Below are 22579 nucleotides of genomic sequence, written 5' to 3' on the forward strand. Positions count from 1 at the left end.
AAGAAGAAGGGAGGGCATGCCCCCCCATTGGCGCCTGCGCTCCAGTCCCCAGAAGTTTGTCTTTGCTTCCCTCAGCAGTCATCTCTCTCTTCCTTTACAAAAAAGAAAAAAAAAAAGGGGGGGGGAATCTGAAGGAGGGGCAGAAAGGGGGTGTGACACCTGCAAGGAGGTTTGGCCCTCCTTGTTTCTCTCACTGACACTGAAAGTCCTCCTTGCAAGATCACATTCATGCGCCTTGGAGAAAAAGTTAGAAGCCCCACTCAGGCTGCTGACTTGTAGGTGGTGAGAGGGAGTGGTGTTGTATTTGTCTTTTCTTTTCTTTTCTTGTATTGGATCGTGGGGAGAGGAAGAAGGAGCGACTGAAAAAGACCAGGAGCCAACCGGCCTCAGCACTCCTCCTCCAGCAGCAGCTCAAGAAAGGCTGCAAGTGATGGGACTTCAGACCTCTTCACCTGTCTGATTTTTTAAAAAACTTTTTTTTCTTTGAAAGTTGTTTCTCAGGAGCTTTGAAACTGAGAATTGGCTCCAGCGATGAGGAAGAGGTAAGTTGGTCCAGAGATTTCAGAGTGTGGCTGTCAGGACTCTGTGCATCCCTACCTGCCAGAAAGCCCCTCTCTGGACACAGAGGGAACTTACCCCTGAGTAAGTTTCCTGCCCCATTGCAAGGGATATTTGGAGGACAGCAGCCCAAGAAATCCAGTTTATCTTGTAGAGGGGTAGATAGGAAGATTTCTCATGCTTAGTCATCAATGAACTTTTGATAAGGAGATGCTCTCCTTCCCAGGTTTGAGGATGCCAATGTACCTTTCCTAAAAATCAAACAACACTTCCCTTTTTCAGAGTACGTTTTGTTTTGTTTTTTAAAAACAGCCATGAGGACATCTAAGTTGCTTATGATCTGTCAGGTGGCTTTAACAAAGCAGATGGAAGAAAGGTAAGCCAGAGAAGATTAGACAAAAACCTCTCCAAAGAATTTAAGGTTGGAAGCTTTGGAAGCTTGCCCCTCTTTTGCTCTTTTCTTGCCCATTTGAACTGCAATTACCTGCATTAAGTGTGCATAGTTAACTGTATTAATTACCTGTATTTAAGTGTGCAAAATTACCTGTATTAATTACCTGTACTAAGTGTTCAAAATTACCTGTATTAACTACTTGTATCAAGTGTGCAAAACACAAATTCAGGGCAGCTGATATAGCAATACAGCTACCTCAAAACAGCTGCTCTGCAGGTGTGTTGGACAACAACTCCCATCATCCCCCACCAGCTATGCATTTAGTGAAGCTGGGGAAGCTGCATCACTTTCTGAGAAGTTCCTTCCACTTTCCTCCTTTGTTTTGCCTAGTTTCTTTGGATTCTCCACAGAGCAATATTCTACAGCATTTAAATTCCTTTATTACTGCTTTGGCAAAATGGACTCTTCAAAGCATACTTTCTAGGATCAGGAAATCACCACGTTTAATCTCTTGAGGTTTTAGGGGAATTTAGAAAGATGCCTTGAGACACCCCTATGTGGAAATCACTTCTCTCACCATGTGTGAAATGCCATTTCCCCCTCCATCTGTAACATGTGTGTTTATTAGACATATGTGCATTTGGCTTCATGTATTGTCAAAATCAAGGCTTGCAAAACTTTCCCATATGGTGTACACATTTGTTAACAAACCATGTCTCTGAACTAGGAAGAGTCTGTCATTTGTCAAGCAACTCTGTCTTCTTATTAAAAACCTTTCATTTAGACCAGGCATTTCAAAAGCATCTGATTTGAGAAAGGGAGGATCCCAACACCAATCAAAGAAACCACCCAGGTGTTTGTGACAATAGTTTGGTTTAATTTGAATCTCATTTAGGAGCTCAGAGTATGACCTGAGCTGGAATGTCCCTGGGTCAGAGCTTATTGTAACTAGGACTAGCCTAAATTTTTAGAGTTCCTAAACTGGCCTACTTTACAGGACTGTTGTAGAACAACAAGGTTTTGCTGTAGCAAGCAGGACTTAAACAATACTCTGCATCTGGACCAGAGAAGATAGACATGGATGCTGCCACTACTCCATCCAGTTTAATGCCAGCTTTAAAAGTTGAGGAGCAAGCCCTGGTTATGACCTAGCAAACATAAGTAAGAATCATTTTGACACTTTTCAGTAGTTAAATGCTAAGTATTATTGAAAGAGTATCTGAGAATGGTTTGGATGCCATACTTTTGCCACAGGTAACAGCTGCAAGGTGTGGATGGGGTCCATGCTTTGCCTGCAGAAAGTCTGTTCACAGCATCTCCAGGTAACGCTGGGAAGGATTCCTGGAATGCCACTGGTGGTCAGTATCAATAGGGTTAGATGGACCAGTAGTCTGACTTTGGATAAGACCACTTTCTATGTTGGCAGAGCACATGATTTTCATGCAGAACAGCCCAAGTTAAATAATCTTCTATCTGCTGTTAAAGGGATCTGGTAGAAGGAAGTAGAAAGGACCCCTCTCAGCTCAGCATCCTAGAGAGATACTGCCAAACAGAGTAGACATCACTAGCCTAGATGGACAAATAGACTCAGGATAAGACAGCTTATTATAAGTAGCCCTCTTAGACCACAAGCTGAACATGAGCCAACAGTGTAAGGTGGCAGCTAAAAAGGCCAATGCGATTCTAGGCTGCATCAATAGAATTATAGTGTCTAGATCAAGGGAAGTAATAGTGCCACTCTATTCTGCTTTGGTCAGGCCTCACCTGGAATACTGTGTCCATTTCTGGGCACCACAATTCAAAAGGGAAGTTGAGAAACTGAAGCGTGTCCAAAGGAGGGTGACCAAAATGGTGAAAGGTCTGGAAACCATGCCCTATGAGGAGAGACTCAGGGAGCTGGGTATGTTTAGCCTGGAGAAGAGAAGCTTAAGAGGTGATATAATAGCTCAGATTAAATATTTGAAGTGATGTCATGCAAGCCACAGGAAAAGAGATTCCACCTCCACATTGGGAAGAACCTCATGACAGAACAAGCTGTTTGACAGTGGAATAATTCCCTTGGAGTGTGGTGGAGTCTTCTTCTTTGGAGGTCTTTAAACAGAGGCTGGATGGCCATCTGTCAGTGGTGATTTATTGTGAGTTCCTGCATGGCAGGGAGTTGGACTGGATGGCTCTTGAAGTCTCTTCCAGCTCAATGATTCTAAGTAGCATGGAAAGTTATACAGATTTTACTGAAGTAGAGGACTGGAACAATGCTGTATGAAACAGATACATGCCAGATGATTGTGGCCAGTTATGTTATCTTGGGATGTATCTCCTGCCAAGTGTCTTGGGATAAATGTATTTGTTTCACATGTGATGTCTTTCTGATAGAATTTTGGGGTTACCATCAAACCCTCTTTCATGGATGTTTAAACTATGGTTGTTTCAGTCTAAGAACCAGTATGATATAGTGATTTGAGGGCTGGACTAAAACTCTGTGACACCACGGATCCCTGCTTGGTGACTGAAATCTGTTGGGTGATCTTGGGCGAGTCACACTTTCACCCTCAAAGGAAGACCATAGGAACTCTCCTATGAATAAATCTTGCCAAGAAAACTCCACAAATACGTTTGGCTTAGAATTGCCATAAATCAGAAATGATGTGAAGGCATACAACAACAGACTTTTCAATCTAAGTTCACCCTACGACTGAATCTTCCACACTGGTTGTACTTTGATGTTGTGAAGGGTGAAAAGGGGTTGTTATTGGCTTTCATTTTAATGGGATGGTGAATCTGCTCTGGATTTTAGTACACACTTTAAAGGAACTGTCCAGGGTGCCGAACCTATTTGGGCAGGAATAGGGTCCAGCTCTTAGGACAGTGCCTTTTAAAGTTTGGGCAAAAACCCAGAGTGGATTCACCACACCACTGTTGTGGATAATGCCAGCTGCCCCTAGAAAGTTACAAATGGCTGAAGGTACCCGCTCCCAAGTTAGTTTTGTATGTAGTTTTGGAAAAACACAAATCTGGAAAAAATAGTTTGATTTATCTTAGGCTCATTTGGAGCACATCAGCCCCCACAATGTTAATGTCTGGAGAGGCCCTTCTCTCTGTCCCACCATCTTCCCAAGCTTGGTTAGTGGGAACAAGGGAGAGGGACTTCTTGGTGGCTTCTTCCAGGCTCTGGAACTCCTTCCCTAGAAAGGTCAGTGGAATACATACCTGCTCTCCTTTTGGCGGCTTTTTAACCTGATGAGGGTTGGGCTTTTAAATGCCATGCAAGTCAGTTGTTAAGGTTTGTACACAGTTTTTAATACATTTTAATATTTTTAATGCATACTTGTTTTAACTTTTAATTGTATTTAAAGTTTATATTTACATTTTTAAAAAATGCTTTTGTACTGTCTTTAAATTGTACTGCTTTAAATTTGGTGTTAGCTGCCTTGAGCAGTTAGTCAGCTTGAGTGAAAGGCAGGATATAAGTAAATAATAGTGATAATTTGGTGTTATGGTGTGCCTTCACGTCGGTTCCAACTTATGGCAAACCTACCACAGGGGTTTCTTGGCAAGATGTGTTGAGAGGAGGTTTGCCATTGCCCTCCCCTGAGGCTCAGACTGTGTGACTTACCCAAGATCACCCAGTGGGTTTCATAGCCAAGCAGGGAATTGAACCCTCATCTCCAGAGCTATAGCCCAACACTCAACCACTATGCCATACTGGCTGTTTGACGACGACGACGACGACGATGATGATGATGATGATGGAAGCACAGTGTTCCTTCCACCTCTTTCTACCTTGCCTGAATACCTTGCTTATTGCTCTTCCAGTCATGGGAGAAGGGTGGAAGGGAGGACTCTTCCTCTTGTCCCTTATGTGCCATCCACCAGTGCTATAGAGATATGGCTACTAGCCATGCCCTAAAAGTACCAGGAAGAGTCTTCCAAACCAGAGCATTTTAGGAATGTTCACCTTTGCACAACACTGAAATGTGCAAGAATAAGAAGCACTTGGGAACCTTGTCCTTCCTATTCCTCCGTGTTACAGTTATGTCTGAATCAGTTGCTCTTTCTGTCTTAATTAATGAATTAATTAACTAACAGTGCTGGGACTCAAGATGGCTTACAAACGTTACAACAGATACAATTAAAAGTTCACATCCTACCAAAGTTAAAATATAGGCCGAAATTCTGTTATGAATGTATAACCTGGAGTTGACACTTGGGGCCGTTATGTACTCATGGTCCATATGTAGCCCCTAGTTTAGGAGCACCAGGTTCTGATTGATCTTGTAAGCTAATTAGACCAGGCCTGCTGTAGACTAGATTTCAGAGGAAGGAACTGGCAAAACCATCTCTGAATATTCCTTGCCTAAGAAAACTATGAAATTCATAAGGTGGTCATAGTTGACAGGCAACTTGGACGCACACGAACACACACAGGCACTGTAAAGATCCCACAATCTCCACTCACTGGAAAGCACCCACCACGATCATCAGGAGTCTGCTCCCATTACGTGGGAAGTAGCAGGCTGCTGTTCTTACCTCCCCTTGTACAATTGATCTCCAGTGTGATGGGGAGTTGTGACAGGAACCCTGTTTCTGTCTGTTGCAATGAGGATTGCTGGTGGGATGGTGGCGGAAACACTCATCAGCTGCTTCCTGAGTGACAGAGAAACAGACCTCCAAAGATCGCAGTGGATGCTGCCTGGTAAGTGGAGATTGCGGGGAAGGTTGTGCCAAAATTCAATGCCTAGCACTGTAACTGTGTTGCTTATGCATATGTAGAGACCATATAGGATTCCAGCCATAATTATCAATAGAATTAAAAGTAATGTAAAAGCTACTCATTAAGAAGAAAAACAACAAATATAGCAAGGAGGGTGCCTGTCTAGCCTCTCTAGAAAGGGAGTTCTAGAACCTCAGAGCAGCCACTGAGAAGGCCCTCTCTTGTGTTCTCAACAGATGTATCTGTGAATATAGTTCTTCTCACTCAAAGCTTGTGTTACTGAATACTCTTTCATACAAACCGTTCTTTGCATATAGAAAGCTAACTGGCAGGGGGAAGTGTTCTAGTTTATGCTATATTTATCTGTGCAGGGCTTTTAAAATGCTTTTTGTATGCAGTAATGCCCCAGTTGCAATCTGAAATGGTACAGACGGAAAACCACCCCTCTGCTGTTTGTAAGACTGTTGCAAGACTTGGGAAAGTTACTTTCTCTTTCAGCTGGGAGTAGTCCCCCAAAATAAGTTTGCCAGGCCCCATATTCTCAAGGTCCAAAACACACTGCAGAAATAATCCAGTTCGAGACTGCTTTAACTGCCCTGGCTCAGTGCTAGGGAATCCTGGGAATTGTAATGTATCGTAGCACCAGAGCTCTCTAATAGAGAAGGCTAAGTGTCTCACAAAACTACAGTTCCTAGAATTCCCTAGCACTGAGCCAGGGCAGTTAAAGTGGTCTCAAACTGGATTATTTCTGCAGTGTGTTTTGGACCCAACATGTAAACTGAGGTGGTGGTGAAGGAGGGTTATTTTATCCTTTTTAAATTTTTGGTTAAGGTCACTTTGTAATTTCATTATAAACCCCTGTATGTTGTTATCAGGGGGGGAAAAACTATTTGCTTCAGAATTCATGACTTCAACTTTCTTTGCAGATCTAATTTTGCTTGCCCTTGGTTTTAGTTAGAAACCTTCAAAGGGTATGTTAGAAAGCTATTTCTTGGGAGAGAAATTAATGTTTAACTTCTTATCTTCATGTCTCAAACACACCCATTCTGTGCTCCCCTCCTCTCTCTGCCCCAATTCCGTCTGTCCCTTCATAGACGGATGTTTCTTTGTTCTTGGAATCTGATTAATGACTACAGAAGCAACACTGATTAAAAGCAAATGTCTAGCTATTATAAGTCATTCTTTAATGAGGTAATGAAAGTCGTGCCCATGGCGGGGTGGCCAGGGAAACATGATGTGTAATGCATTTTGGGAAATCCTCCTATGGAATGGCTGCATGCATGATCGTACAGCTCATGTGAAAACAGCTGATTAATATCACACTTGCTTTGCTGGCTGACACCCATAAGATATACGTTCTTTCCTCTGGCTGTGCTTTTTTTTTAAATAAAAGATTTCCTTTGTTGCAAAAGAGTTGGGCTGTAGAATCCTACAATGTCTTTGGAGGTCTCTTGGAATCTATATCAGCCCAGCAAGATTTGCTAACTACAAAAAGGCCTCTTAACAGGGATGATTTCTAGCTTGCACAAGCCACAGCACTTAATATGGACATGTTCTGGTAGGGCTCCTGCCATGAGCTCATTGAAACCACCGGGAATTGCTTCCCTTTAAATGGCTAGAACTGTTAAATTACAGTACAATCCCAATGGCAAAGAAACCTGTATTGAAATACTGTAACTTTTTCCATTCTTCCCAAAAATCTGCCCTTTAGCCAGAATGATTGAAAATGAACAAGGGTGGTTGAAGGCTCCTTCATAGGCAAGCTTATGGAACTATGTGATCCTATGGCTGCTTTCTCTGTTGGCCTTTCAGTGGCTTACCAGGTTGTGAGGTCTGCCATAGTTTCATAGGCTTTAAATAGCTCCTTGTCTCTTATCTCTGTTATCATCAATAACAGATAGCAGCAGAAGAAATGTGCAGGCCACATGGGGGAAACGACATGGGCCATATGTGGCCCATGGACTAGAGGTTCACCATCCCTGTTCTAGGACACTCAGGAGGATATTTGATTGAAAGCAACCATATGAATTTTGGAATTCAGAGGCATAGTCTCTTAGACTGGAATATCACTACGCAAATATATTATTATGCAAATACCACATCTTTTTTCTGGTTCCCTCCCTGTACATGCCATATTCCAAATCTCCCTCCACCATTCATACGGTCGGTTATCCACCCACCCTGCCTTTGTCCCACAACAGTCATAGTTAAAACTGAACTTGTCACCACATCATCATACCCACACATTTTGCATTTCTATGGCTATTCTTACAGTCTGATTATAAAGGTCCTTTCTGGGCATCAGTTCATTTTGTGCATCTGAAGAAGTAGACCTAGCCTATGAAAGCTTATGTTACACCTTCTTTTGATCCGTTAGTCTCAAAGGTGCTACAAGATCCTTTTGCACACATGAACCTTATTCACATATTAGCTTTGTTACAGTCTAACACTTGAATAAGGAAGAACCATGATACTGGCCCAATCTCCATGGTCAGGTTCACTTACCTCACTCCTCCTCTTCCAGCTTTTGCTGGTTTGAGGGCAGCCTGAATAGAGAACCAACCGTATTCTTACAGGATCACCTGCATTGTTAGGAATCCTGCATGCTCAAGGTTCCCAGTTGCATGAAGAAACCTGTTGAGGCTAAAAATACTTAATTTAGTACATCCCTTGCTAGGGAGGCAAAGGTCAGCAGGAGCAGTGCTATGATGGTAGAGACAGGAGATGTGGTTGAATTTGTCAAAAGGCCAAGGGGACTTGACTAAATATAAAGCAGCTACGTAGCCCTGATGGTGCAGTGGTTAAATGCCAGGACTGCAGCCACAACACTGTGAATTTGATCCCAGAGGGCTCCAACTTGACAGTCTTCCATCCTTTCGTAGGTTGGTAAAGTGAGTACCCAGCTTGTTGGGAGCAATTGGGAGCAAGCATTGCAAACCGCTTAGAGTGTGCTAAGTTCACTATGAAGCAGCATAGAAGTGTAAATGCTATTGCTAATCTGTCACCTAAATACCTATTTATTATACAGCTAAATAAAAATTGCCCAGAACCTTTCCCAAAATTCCCCATTATGTTTTATGAATTACATCTCTAGATATGTATGAGCAACTGGTGTTAGCCACGGTATTGAGGACTACTGGCTTTTGTGGATTTGCAAGACTGCTCAACATATAACCTGACCAGATCTCAGCAGGGCAGCCATAGTCCAAAAAGGAGAACAGAATCATGTCCCAAATGGTGAGATGCTGTTCAGCTTGGACCAAGAGCTGTTTAACGATATCTTTGATTTTACAATGTACTGGAGCAAAGTGAAGCACATCCTTGTGTTATCCAGCCTAGTCATAAGTGTACATACACCTAAGAACATAAGAAAAGCCACACTGAATCAGGCCAACTGCCTTTCTAGTCCAAAGTTCTGTTCACACAGTGGCCAAACCATTGCTTACAGAAAGCCTGCCAGCGGGACACAAATGGAAGAGATATACCTCTAATATACAAAGGCTTGTTGCCTCTGATATGGGAGATGATCTACAGCCTTTTTAACTGGTATACAGAAATAAACATGCATTAAGGCTGTAGAGTTAAAGAGCTTAACTTTTATCAGAGTGGCTTTAGATAAGGTTTCTCTTTCCTTAGTCACACTGGTGACCTGAGAAATCAATCTCATAGCATTCTCCAACCTGCTCCACACTGCTGGACTACAATTTGCACCCCTACCCTGCATGGCTAGGGTGGGAATGATGAGAGTTGTAGTCTAATCCAGGTGGAGGGTGCCAGGCTAAGAAGGCTGCTTTATCATGTATAGTCTGCATTTTCCCTAAGAAAGTCAGGATAGCCAATAAAGATCCACCTCTGATTTTACACCCACAACAGGATACTAAGTTCAGAAAAATCAGACATCATTGTTATTATTAGTAGTAGTAGTAGTATCCCGCCTCTCCCTGTATTGGACTTCAGTAGTTAAAACTCAGAAAACTTTTATTTAAGAAACTATAGATCCACTCCAGTAACATTCATTGCCAGAACTGCTCAACAGAATTCAAACTGTGAATTAATAATGCAATTTCACACCAATTTCCCCACATTTTATGGCAGGGAAGTTGTCTATTCACCTCTCGACACTTGGCTGGCTTAAGGCTGCCCCAAAAGCAACCCAAGTGGAAATTTAAAGCCTGGAAATACATGAAACTGTTTTAAACTGACCATTGGTCCATCTTGCCCTATAGTGGGTCGTCTACTTTCTTCCAAATGTTTGGATTACAACTGCCATATGCCAATGGAAGAGAAATACATTTGTGGCACTAGGAGTTTATCAACTTGCACAACCATACTTGAATGATCTTGACCTAGGGTAGAAAATAATATTTAAAAATATTCAATAAATGTTTTTTTAAAAGCTCTCTTTTTCAAGCGATGAGAAGCCTTGGTGAGAGAAGAATCCTGGATTGAGGAGAATCTTCATGGTTCAGGACTTACTCCTCACCACATCTGCATGGGGTTGTTTTGCACAGAAAACTCTGTTTCCTTTGCAGAAAATGCTGGGATTTGGAAATAATTCTGTGCCAAATTCACGTGCTTGATTTGCACAGAAAATAGCATTTCTTGCCCGGCAAATTGCATTTTCTGAAATTGCTGTTCTGTGTGCAGAAAATGCTGTGTAAAGCAACTACATCTGAATCTGTGCTTTGTGAAGACTTTCTCCCAGCAGGAAGGGGAAAAAATGCTCAAATTACTTGTTGCTTTCTTCAGGAAGAAAATTATAGAATTACATTCCTATCCTGGCCTCATCCTATGGAATTCTAGGACTGATTGATAATTTATTTAGAGTATTTATACCTCAGCCATGAGTCAAAAGAGTCCCACAGTAGTTTACAAATTATTAGCTTGAGAGTTCCTTGCCCTCAGGCTTGCAGTCTAAATAAGAAATGATGCATAAAGGTGATTGGGGGAAGGGATTAAGTCCACCAGATCCTGGTCGCTCTTCTTTCCCTTAAAGGCCAGACCAATGGCAATAGGAATGGAGGGAAGGCCATGGGTTTGTAGCTTGGTGAAGCTTTTAGAATACTCTGCTAGAAAATATCTACTCCACTAATCTGCGTTATACCAATAGAGCCCCCAGCAAAGTCTTCTAAGGTCAGTACTAAACATAAATCCCAAGATTCATAGGATGGAAACATGATAGTTGTCATAGCATGATAGGAACCAGAATGGTGTAGTGGTTTGAACATTGAACTATGACCAGGGTTCCATTCCCAGCGGAGCCATGAAACCTGCTAGGTGACTCTGGGCAAGTCACACTCTATCAACCTCAACAGATGGCAATGGCAAACTTCCTCAATAAATATTGCCAAGAAAACCACCTGATAAGATTGCCTTAGGGTCGCCATGAGTTGGAAACAACTTGAACAACAACAACTGATAGTTAAAATGTTATCAGACTCTTATAACTGTGTAGTGCAGATACAGTGGGCCCTTGGTATCCACTGGGGTGTAGTTCTTGGACACCCCCCCATAGATATCAAAATCCATGGACGCTCAAGTCCTATTATAGACAATGAGGTAGTAAATTGGTGTCCCTTGCTGTTTGGAATTTACAGTCAGCTCTCCTTATTCACTGACTTTTTTATCCATAGATTCAAGCATCCATGGCTTGAAAACATTGCAAAAAGATACAAATTCCAGATAACAAGCCTTGATTTTTATATAATGAGTGCCATCTTACTATGTCATTGTATTTAATAGGACTTGAGCATCCATGGATTTTGGTATCCATGGGAAAACCAGGAACCAAACTCCAGCAGATGCCAAGGGCCCACTGTATATATTATAAAGATATTTTCAATCTGTGGATAGTTGAACCCATGGATAAAGAATCCATGGGTATGGAGGACTGACTATATATTCTTAGAAGAAAACAACTTTGTGGATTCCAGAACAAGTTTCTTTCTAGTAAAAAAAAATCCAGTATACTTTTTTTTAAAAAAAATAGGAGGGAACAGGGAGAGAGGATGAAGACAAAAAAGAATAAGTAATTCTTACAGTGACTTTGCCAGCTGGGAATGAAGTAACACAATGATCCTATTGCTTTTTGTGTGTGGGTGCCCCGGAGCAGATGTGCCAAAATACCTGCTGCATCTGCAGTATGTGTTGGCAGATACCCTGGGCTGGACACTTCCAATCTGCTTCAGTTTTTCCAGCATGTCTCCCCTTGTAACTTTCAAATTAGCAGGGATTTGGGAAAATTCAGACTGGAGAGTGGCTGTTTCTTCTGAGCTGTGATGTTCCCAACAGGCTGTGTCTTAACGTGCACAACTTGTGTTAAAAGAATGGTGTGCCGAACGCTCCTGTAATCCTTAAAGTGCTCTTCAACTCCCTCGATTGCGCTCTTAATGAATCTTACAGCCAAAGAAAGCTGTTTGGCAATTTTGGCAAGCCTAGAGACTTTAGCTGGAGTCTCATTCTGTAATGTGTTTTAAGAAAATTTCCTTCTGTGTCCTGTCCCACTTCCCCCCCCCCCCCCCCTCCTCCACTTCTTAATAATTTCTGGCTTCTTGCCCCATGGAAAAATGGTCTGCATTGCAAAATGTAATGGAGAGTATTCTTCTCATCAAGGTATTTATTTATATATATATAGAGATTGTTTCCACTGCTTATTGCAGGAATGGGTTCTAATTAGCAGGGCTCAAGAAACACCAACTAAAGACAGACCTTTTTAAAAAAAATAAAAAGTAATCACAGAAGTATCAAATGGATACTCTTTTTTGAAAGGTGGTTTGTGGACTTTCATTCACAAAATGCCTGGAAAAAGAAAAGAAAAGAAAGACTTCTCTCATTCCCATATTCCTAAAATCTGACAAGGGCTGTTTGTATTTCATTCTGATGCAAATACAGTGTGGAATGATGAAGTCACCGGTCAACTGACCGCTTAATATTTTACTGCACTCAAAGCTTGTCAAATATTCCATGGTGGTCAAAAACACCCTTGTACAGTAATACCTAACTTGAATGCTCCAGAAATTAATTCTCACTGTGGGATCTGCAACAATGGGTTCATTCAGACCCTTAGCCCACTGATGCATTCCAGGTTTGTTATTCACACTATGGAACTGCATCAATGTGCATCCCTGCCAGTTCAGTTGTCACATGTGCAAGCATTCGAATAAAGATGGAGTCAACAATGCAAATGTATTCGGAATCCCCTTTTGGGTTTGCAGCATTTTATCCTGGGTCTATTCACATTGGTTATTCACACTACTGAAGTTGCAGATCATTTAAAAAGAAAAACTTGAAGGAAAACCCTGATATAGATCATCCTGGATTAAGTGGGCTATTTGGCACCCCCCCCCCCCCCTTAATCAGGTGCATTTGGAATGCATGTGAACAATGGAGATTCAATCTGGATTCACCCTGGATTATTTTCACAGTCTGAATAAACCCCAAGTGTTACAGTCTGGAGTTTCCCTGTTCATTTTGTCATAATCCCTTCCATGGTACCCCGTTCTGTCATATCCTCTTTCTATATTTTCCATTCTCTTTAGTCCAGCAGTCAGCACACTATGCTCTTTGAACACACTCCCTCCTATCTCTTCTTCCCAACATTAGAGTCAGCCCCCTGAACTGGCACTTTTTAATTAAAAAAATCTAAGTAAAAATGACCATATGTGCTTTGCAATAGCAAATTCCACATATTTGTGTTTTGCAGAAAAGTATCAGATCATAGAGCTATCGTGGTGTAGTGGTTTGAGCATTTGGACTATGACTCTGGAGACCAGAGTTCGAATCCCAGCTTGGCCATGTAAACCCATTGGGTGACCATGGGCAAGTTAAACTCTCTCAGCCTCAGAGGATAGCCATGGCAAACCTCTTTTGAACACATCTTGCCAGGAAAACCTCCATGATAGGTTCACCTTAGGGTCACCATAAATTGGAAATGACTTGAAGGCACACAACAACAAGTGTGTGTTTAAACTATTTTTAGAAATCATGTAAACCTGTTTTCATCTGTTTGTGTTTAACGTTTAAAATGTTTTTATCTGTTGTCCAGTTTCCTCAGGAGCCCAGGAAGTCTAAGGTGATAAATTAATATGTAGAGAGATCTACAAATTCTACAGACTAATACGGCTATATCTTTGTATTCTACCATGATAAATAAATGTTTAGCTAGTTAAAATAAAGAGATGCATAAAATTTAGAATGGGGCAAAGAGTTTGATTCAAAAATGAGTGGGAGTCATTAGATCAATTAGATTTACCTATGTACCATGAAACCCACTAAGCAAGTCACACACTCTCAGCCTCAAATGATGGCAATGGCAAATCTCCTCTAAGGAAACTGGCCAAGAAAACTAACAGTAGAGCCTTCCCAATAAAAGCGATGGGCTATTGGTTCAGAGCAGAGCAAAAGGTGGACTAGATCACCCTTGTGGTCTCTTCCAATTCTATGATTTGATTTGTTGTTGTGTTGTTGTGTGCTTTCAAGTTGTTTTCAACTTATGGCGGCTCTAAGGCGAACCTATCACAAGGTTTCCTTGGCAAGTTTCTTCATTACCATCCTCTGAGAGTGTGACCTGCTGAAAGTCACCCAGTGGATTTCTATGGTCGAGCTGGGATTCAAACCCTGGTCTCAGGAGACCTAGTCCAACACTCAAACTGCTACACCACTCTGGCTCTCTAAACACATGCATACACACATATTAAATCAGTTAGAGCAGATACAATTTTTTAAAGGAGTGGCGGTCATAAAAAATAATACCCACTTGCTGGAAGCTCCAAAGGGATGGGTCCAACTTGACCTCCCTTTGTAGGGAATTCCATAATCTGGGTGCTACCACAGAAAAAGCCCTGTCATCTATATTCACCAGCCTAGACTGTCAAGGATTCCCTTTCTCATGCTTTCCTTAGGTGTCCTCTCCTCTTTCCCAAAGAGAAAAAGTGCATGGTTACCGTATCTCTGGCGAGATCTATAATGTTTTTGAAAGAAGCAACGTATGCTGAAAAGAGCTTTAGATACCCAGCTCCACTTTTTAAAGGAGTTTGTATTCTCTGTCAAAGTCAGTGGCCTGATGATGATGATGATGTGTAGAGAGATCTTGCAGCATCTTTGAAACTAACTGAAAGAAAGAAGCTGGCAGCATGAGCTTTTGTAGACTTATGTCTACTTCCTTCAAATGCATCTGAAGAAGTAGACTTAAGCCTATGAAAGTTCATGGTGCCAATTTCTTCTTTCTGTTAGTTTCAAAGGTGCTACAAGATCTCTCTACAGACTGATTCTACAGACTTACAGACCTACATCTTTGAAAAATAATAATGTTCATTTAATAATAATATCACCAAAGGGCAGAACATCAAACATATATAATCAAAAATGGATTATAAAACACAACACTATAAAATGTTAAGATACTAAATTACTAAAATAATATACAGTGGGCCCTCCATATTCACTGGGCGTTGAAGTGCAGGAATGCTGTGAAAGTGGAAAAAACACAAGTAAAAAACCACTGTGGGTTTTTTTAACCTGAGAGAACACCTCTCTAGGAATCTCTAGGTCTTCTAGCCCAAGTCTGTGGTTAACATCATCCAGAAGCTGACCACAGAATTGCATGGAGTTCTGACAAATGCCTAGAAAAGTGTTCTCTCTAGGCATCTTCACTGCGATGTCTGGTGGACACTGACCATAGAGTTACATTGGAGGACCTGGAGATTCCTAGAGAGAACAAATTAATCAAATCCATGAATAATCAAATCCACAAAAGCCAAAGCTGCAAACGTGGAAGGCTGACTGTATAAATATTCTAAAACCTAAAGCCTAAATCAGACTTTTCTCTTGGTTTCCATCTGCTGGATAAAACAGTTTTGAGAGACAATAGGGAAATGTGGGAATGAGCTCCACACCCTTTTCTTCCTACTGATGAAACCAAAAGGCAGCTAAATCCAGAAAGCAAACAGGAGCTGGCATGGAATATAGTGAGGAAGAAGAAGAAGAAGAAAAGAATAATCATGAAATAGTGAAGTTGAAGGCTCTCACGGCCAGCATCCATAGTTTTTTGTGGGTTTTTGGGGTTATGTGGCTATGTTCTAGAAGAGTTTTTTTCCTGAACTTTCCCCACAAGCTGTGGCTGCCATCTTCTCTGACAAATATGCTTCTTGAATCATATCATCTGTGTAGAAAGAGAACATGATGTATTATCATTATATCCCACTTTCCCTTAAAAACTGGGACTCATAGTGGCTTACAATTTTAAAGAACAGTCCAATTAAAAACATACAAAAGTGAGCATTAAAACAGAATTAAACTTTTACAATATTAAAAGAGATCACTCTTTAAAAGAATAGAACATATCTTAGAAAAAGCTTAAACCATTTAAAAACAGTACACTTTAAAATACAACACACCTCAGCCTGTTCTTTAAAGCCTGTTCTTTAAATCTAGTGGCCAGAGAGAGATTTTCTGTCTCCTATAGCAAGAGCTGGAGAAATGATAGCTTGGCACAATCATCAATATATATATGATTGTGCTGAATTATATATATATAATTGCAAGCCATAAATGCTTGAATCTGTGGATCAAAAATCCCTGGATATGGAGGGCTGACTGTACTAACAAAACCTAACATACTAATAAAGAAAAAGAGCATACCCTAGTGACTCACCTGCCCCCCAACCGATGAGATTATTAATTCAAAATGAGTGGTTTAATGAAAAAGAACCCCTTCCCTTCACAGAGAAGTGAAGCAGCACAGTTTGGAAATGCAGGCCCACAGTGGATTACTTTGTGAAAGCCCAGAAGGAGGTTATTGCCTTGCACAGCTGTGGACGGTTTGCATAAGGGTTGGTAGTACTGTGTTCCTTTGAGGCATTTCAAGAATGATGCTAAGCTTCTCCAGCCATTATTGGTTTAACCCGAGCCAGGTTTAAATATGCATAAGCTCATCTAATGAACATGATTTATTTGAATAATTCTGATTGGGAGTAGGCAAACCTATCCCTCCCTTCATCCTTGCAGGGATTATTTTGGCTCCTGCCCTGTTTTTAGCTGCCTGGCTAATTTTAAACTCATGTTCCACATTTTCCCCTCAACATTGCTCCAGTTATTTATGTTTTCTGCTGCTGAAGCTCTCTGTTTTTTTTCTTACACACACACACACACACACTCTCTGTGTGCGCCTTGCACTCACCGATGCATTTATATGGTGATTCAACATTTGCTCTATGTCCAGGAACAGAGAAATGTTTGATCTGAGTTAAAAAGAAGTTTACTTTACTGTTAAGACAGTGTGATGAGTTCAGTTCTTCTGGCTCTATAATAAAGTTCCTTACTCTTCTCTCTCTTTTTGTACACCTCACATTCACAAAAGCATTTTATAATACTGTATGCTTTTTGGAATTTTGTGGGGGCGAATATTTTTTGAACTGTAGTTGGTTGACTCCATTGATGCAGAATCCGTGGGTATGGAGACCCGACTGTATCTTATTCTAGTGTTCTAGCTGTTTATCAGCAGAACATGACAAGATGTTTTGGAACATGGCTTAGAGTGTTTGGTACATGTTTAACTTAACTTGAAAGTTAACGAGGAACTTAACATTTGTTGCATCTAAGCAATCTGTTTTTTGTAGCATATTGTTCTTGTTGTTCTATGCCTTCAGATCATTTTGGAGTCATGACAACCCTAAGGTGAACTATCACACAGTTTTCTTGTCAAGTTTCTTCAGAGGGGGTTTGCCTTTGCCATCTTCTAAGGCCGACAAAGCGTGACTTGTCCAAAGTCACCCAGTGTATTCTTATGGCAGAGTCAGGATTCAAATTCTGTTCTCCACAGAGTCATAATCCAATGCTCAAACCACTACAATACATTGGGTTCTCCCTCTATTAAGCCTTACAGTCACTTTCTGACTTCCTTCTCTCTAGACATCAATATAAATGTATTGTTTAGCAATGCTCAACAGACTTTTGCATCTTTAGCAAGGTGCCATTTGAACTGTGTTGATTGTTTTCCTGCTAGTAATAAGAATATTTATTTTCTCTTCCTTTTTACAGATCAGGGATTGCTATGGTGGGCCTACCTGTTTTTCTCTTATTTCTGTCCACCGTAAAAGGTGTCTTACCTTCCCAATCTCTCTGGAAGCCAACCTGGCCATCCTACAAGGTCCCAGTTGTTTTGCCACAGTTGACTGTTAATTTGGACAAACCCCAGTTTGATGCAGAAGCCAAACTGGAAGTGACGTCCCCTTGTGGTCCCTCCTGCCACAAACGTTCTCCACTTCCAACTTACGAAGAAGTGAAGGAATATTTGTCCTACGAGACTTTGTACTCCAATGGTTCCCGCACTGAGACAGAAGTTGGCATCTATGTTGTTACTGGTGGCAGCACAGGGGGACAAAGCAGATCTCGGACCAAAAGACAAATCTACGGATATGACACGAGGTTTAGCATTTTTGGCAAAGACTTCTTGTTAAACTATCCTTTTTCCACTTCTGTGAAGTTGTCTACAGGCTGCACAGGAACACTGGTGGCTGAGAAACATGTCTTGACAGCTGCTCATTGCATTCACGATGGCAAAAGTTATGTCAAGGGAGCCAAGAAACTGCGAGTAGGGTTTCTGAGGCCCAGACCAAAAGATGGTAGCAAAGGGGCAAATGTCAGTAGTTCTCTAGAGCCAGAGAAATTGAAATTCCAGTGGATCCGAGTGAAACGGACCCATGTCCCCAAAGGGTGGATAAAAGGGAACGCCAATGACATTGGCATGGACTATGACTATGCCCTATTGGAACTCAAGAAACCTCACAAGCGGAAGTTCATGAAAATAGGGGTGAGCCCAACAGCAAGGCAGTTGCCTGGAGGAAGGATTCATTTCTCAGGCTACGACAATGATCGACCAGGCAACCTGGTCTACCGTTTCTGCGATGTCAAGGATGAAACGTACGATCTCTTGTACCAACAGTGCGATGCCCAGCCAGGGGCCAGTGGCTCTGGGGTTTACGTGCGAATGTGGAAGAGACAAAATCACAAATGGGAACGTAAAATCATTGGGATTTTTTCTGGGCACCAATGGGTGGACACCAATGGCTCACCCCAGGATTTCAATGTGGCCGTCCGCATTACTCCTCTCAAATATGCACAGATTTGTTATTGGATCACGGGTAACTATCAGCACTGTAGGGAGGGGTAAAGACAATGAACATCCCACAGAGGCCTTGATTGCTTATCGGGGGGTTGGGGAAATCAAACTCCTATATTGGCAATGTGCACCATTCTGTTTTATAAATACCAGGATGCAGGAATTAACAGGGAGGCCCACCTTATTAGCTATGGAGGTCATTTGTATTAAATCAGTGGGCACAATGGATTGGCTGGCCCTCATGACTGTCAAATTGCATCATGCTGGTAGAGAATCCTCCATGGCAAGGTTGGTGTGATGGGTTTCTTCTGTGTTAATGTCACTAGTCTTCATGTACCTTCCATTCCCTTCTGGAATTCTGAAAAGCTCACTTATGGTGAGCATAAGTATGGTTGTGGAGTTCTTCTCCAGCGGCTATGGCTGCTTTTAGGGGTCAAAAAAGAAATAAGAGATTGCAATGGGAGGCAGTGAATCCACTCCATTCTAATTGTGGAGGAACTATTCAAAGTGCTGAACTCTACCCCCTCCCTAAGTAAATTCAGCACCTTGAATAGCAACTTTAACATTCAGATTAAAACCTGATGGTTTATAACATTCAGATTAAAATCTGATGCAGAGTCATCAACCCCGCTGATGGGGGAGCGAAGGACTGCCTCTGCAACCAGACAAGAAATTCCCTCAACAGATGATCTGAAGTAGAGGGTAGCAGAAGAATGCCTGCACTGAAGGTGAATGCAGCCTGAAGAAGCCTGAAATCCATTTGGTTTCAGCAGCTTTGGCTGATTTTTCAAGCAGCTGTTATATTCAGAGATGGGCACTTTTCTTGTTTCTGTGGGAATACAGAACAGCTGCAGAATGTTGCATGAGAGGTGGCATCTAATTTCCTAAGAATCTCAGGGAAATCCACTCAATTTACTTTTGTTTGGCAGCAGTGACTTCAATATGAGATTTCTCCGGTTGATTCAGCCCAGGATGAACATTTCCTTCTAGCTAGTGGTCAGTGATTTAGTGGAGCTACAGCTGACAGGGTCAAAGTGTCAGGACCTTATTGATTATTAGAGTCAATGACATTATCTATCACTCCCATCATGATAACCTCTCCTTCTAATCTTAGTTGCAAGCCTAGATGGTCCTAGCAACAATAAATTGGTTGATCTAGCTTTGATGTCATGCAAAGAATTAGGGATGATTTGGTTTTGAAGAGTCAGTTAAAACCCATTTACTTTATAAGACTGATAGAAATTGATAGAACTGATATCAAGTACATAGCATCATAGAATCATAGAGTTGGAAGTGACCACAAGTGCCATCCAGACCAACCTTCTGCCATGCAGGAATACACAATGAAAGTACTCCTGGAAGGTGATCATCCAGCCTCTATTTTAAAACCTCCAAAGATAAGGGTCTCCTGAGCTTTGAGGCAATGAATCTTTTGGATCTTTGGGTTGATATGGATTAATAGAGCTGCCGGCACATTTAAAGCCTTCTTGCAGACACGAGTCAAGGTGAGCGGACTAACAATAGTTCTCCACATGTGGAGTTACATTTGTTTTGAATGCCAGCCTTGCACAACTGAATTCACAATCCAAATGGGAATGGAGAATTTGTATGCACAATGGCACCACATGTGCAACTCCATTTCTTCAGTCTTGAACAGCATGCAAATGTTCTGCGTCAGACATAAACGTCCAATGTTTCCCATAAGGCAACTTGCACATTCCAACTATAGTCATGATGAGTGCCAGCACTTCAATATTTATCTCTGCCCTCCTATAGGCAAAGCAAGTCTGACATGGATATTCTCACAAATGAGTCATTGAACTGTGGCTGAGATTCTAGATCATTTGCTTAGCTACATAACTACCTTGGTTACATAACTAAGTAGCATCTCTAAGCCCAGCCACCCCCCATTTCTGAGTTACTGGGCAAAAGCCACTGTGAGTGACAGGAATCTGTTCTCCTGTTGATCAAGAACAGCAGATTGATGGTTCCACCTTTCTCTCACATTAATCTCCAGTGCAACCGCCAGAAGCAGAATCTCTGTTGCAATTCCTCCTTGCACTGCAGATGGTTTGTGGGAGAGGAATGGAGACATCAGCCTTTGTCCTAATTGACAGGAGAACAGATCCCCATTGCTAGCAGTGGCTGTTAGCTGGTAAGTCAGAATCGGGATATTGTTAGCATTGCCATATATTCTCTATACTATTGAATACATAGAGATCATGAATATGAATAAATTACAAATGCATAATTCTAAGTTACTGATTCATAATTGTGATCGTGAATTCTGGCCTGTATTTGTATGGCTGTCTCACATCTGACAAAAATGTTTGCCCACTTCCATCAGGAGAACTTACAGCTGCATATGTCATGATAGAATGCCAGCCCATATCCCCAAGATGTGTTGCCCATGGCAGCATCTTTGCTTTGAGTGATCTATCCTACCTTCAGTTACGTGCAGAGTGGTTGGTTGAGCTTGTCCTCAGGGTTTTGGATTCTTTCCTTGTAACTGGGCATTTTGAAAAAGCCTGCTTCAATGGAGCTTAAATGGATTCATTTTCCATGTGGAAGTGACCTCTGAAATGAAGCTATGGCCATAACAAAGATTTGCCAAAAGAGATGTCATCCCAAACTGTAGTTACTACTAACTGTACTTTACAAATGGATTAATCCACAGATTATGATTATACTTCACCAGCTAATCACAAGCCAGGCTTTGCCAGTTCAGACATTATTCTACTGGCCAAAACTAAGCTTGGAGCCAATATGGCCTTTTCCTTATGGCTAACACATACTGAGGTTACCACAGTAAATTTCAGATGAAGAATAAAGTACTCCTGACTAGGGACTTTGGCCAATAATTGTTAGGTAAACCTATTCTGATAGCTGGAGCTAGAGAACAAAGGGGCTGTGCAGACTGCCCCTGAAGGGGTGGCCTGCAGCCGCCTCCATTTTTGCCAGATCGGGGCTGTGGCAACCACACACCGCAGTCCCGATCTGGCCTTTCCAGGGCATAAAAAGGAGCCGCAAAAAGCACCTCCTTTTTGTGTCCTGGAAAGGGCACCGTAATGCTGGCACTACAGCTTTATGGCACTCCTTTGGTGCTGCATCATGTGGATGCAACACCAGAGGAGTGCCATGACACTGCACGCCATGTGGTGCAGTGCATGCCATAGCACTGCCATGGGGACGGAGTTGGGGCATGCTTCATATGGACACCATGCCCTGACTACGCACCCAGGCTGGCCTTAATGTCTGGTCTGCACAGCCCCTGTGTTCCCTATTGGTAGACCACCTTCTTCCACAGAAACACTTTCCTCAAACCTTTGTCACTTGTTAAAAGGTAAAGGTATTCCCTCTTGACAAGGTTGTCAAGTCATGTCTGACCATAGGGAGCAGTGCTCATCTCTGTTACTAAGCCAAAGAGCCAGCATTGTCAGAGATTACTCTGTGATCATGTGGCAGCATGATTGCACAGAATGATATCACTTGTTATCCAGTCCCAATTTGAGCTTGTATTTCTTCCATCATAAGGAAAAATATTGAAGGGCTGCTCTGTTTGGCCGATATTTTTGTGCCATTAGAGTTTCTAAGGCCTTAGCACTGAGGCTGCCTCTCAAGCTTCAGCTGCCAGCCAGTGAGAAGCAGAAGAAAACCATCACAAGAGATTTTGGACCTTGCAAAATGTGGACAGACAGCTCCCTCTCCCTCCTCCCTCTATATGTGTGTGTGTGTGTGTGTGTGTGTGTGTGTGTATGAGAGAGATTAAGAGTGAGAGTGAGAGAAAGCAAAAGAAACA

At 41.8% G+C, this 22579-nt stretch overlaps 1 protein-coding gene across 2 annotated transcripts; it reads left to right on the top strand.

Moving 5' to 3' along the window:
- The first annotated feature begins 205 nt into the window (after positions 1 to 205).
- On the top strand, positions 206 to 21795 carry PRSS23 (serine protease 23). 2 transcript variants are annotated; one of them, XM_042455991.1, is made up of 3 exons: positions 206 to 542; positions 17700 to 18802; positions 20798 to 21795. In XM_042455991.1, the coding sequence occupies exons 1-3, from the start codon at positions 532 to 534 to the stop codon at positions 20917 to 20919; spliced, it is 1236 nt and encodes a 411-aa protein (XP_042311925.1). In that variant the 5' UTR covers positions 206 to 531; the 3' UTR covers positions 20920 to 21795. The 2 variants fall into 2 exon arrangements, with proteins under 2 accessions (XP_042311925.1, XP_042311926.1); XM_042455992.1 differs by having other exon boundaries at positions 17700 to 20931.
- Positions 21796 to 22579: the final 784 nt, after the last annotated feature.

The sequence above is a fragment of the Sceloporus undulatus genome, chromosome 3 (assembly GCF_019175285.1).
Source record: "Sceloporus undulatus isolate JIND9_A2432 ecotype Alabama chromosome 3, SceUnd_v1.1, whole genome shotgun sequence".
Lineage (NCBI taxonomy): Eukaryota > Metazoa > Chordata > Lepidosauria > Squamata > Phrynosomatidae > Sceloporus > Sceloporus undulatus.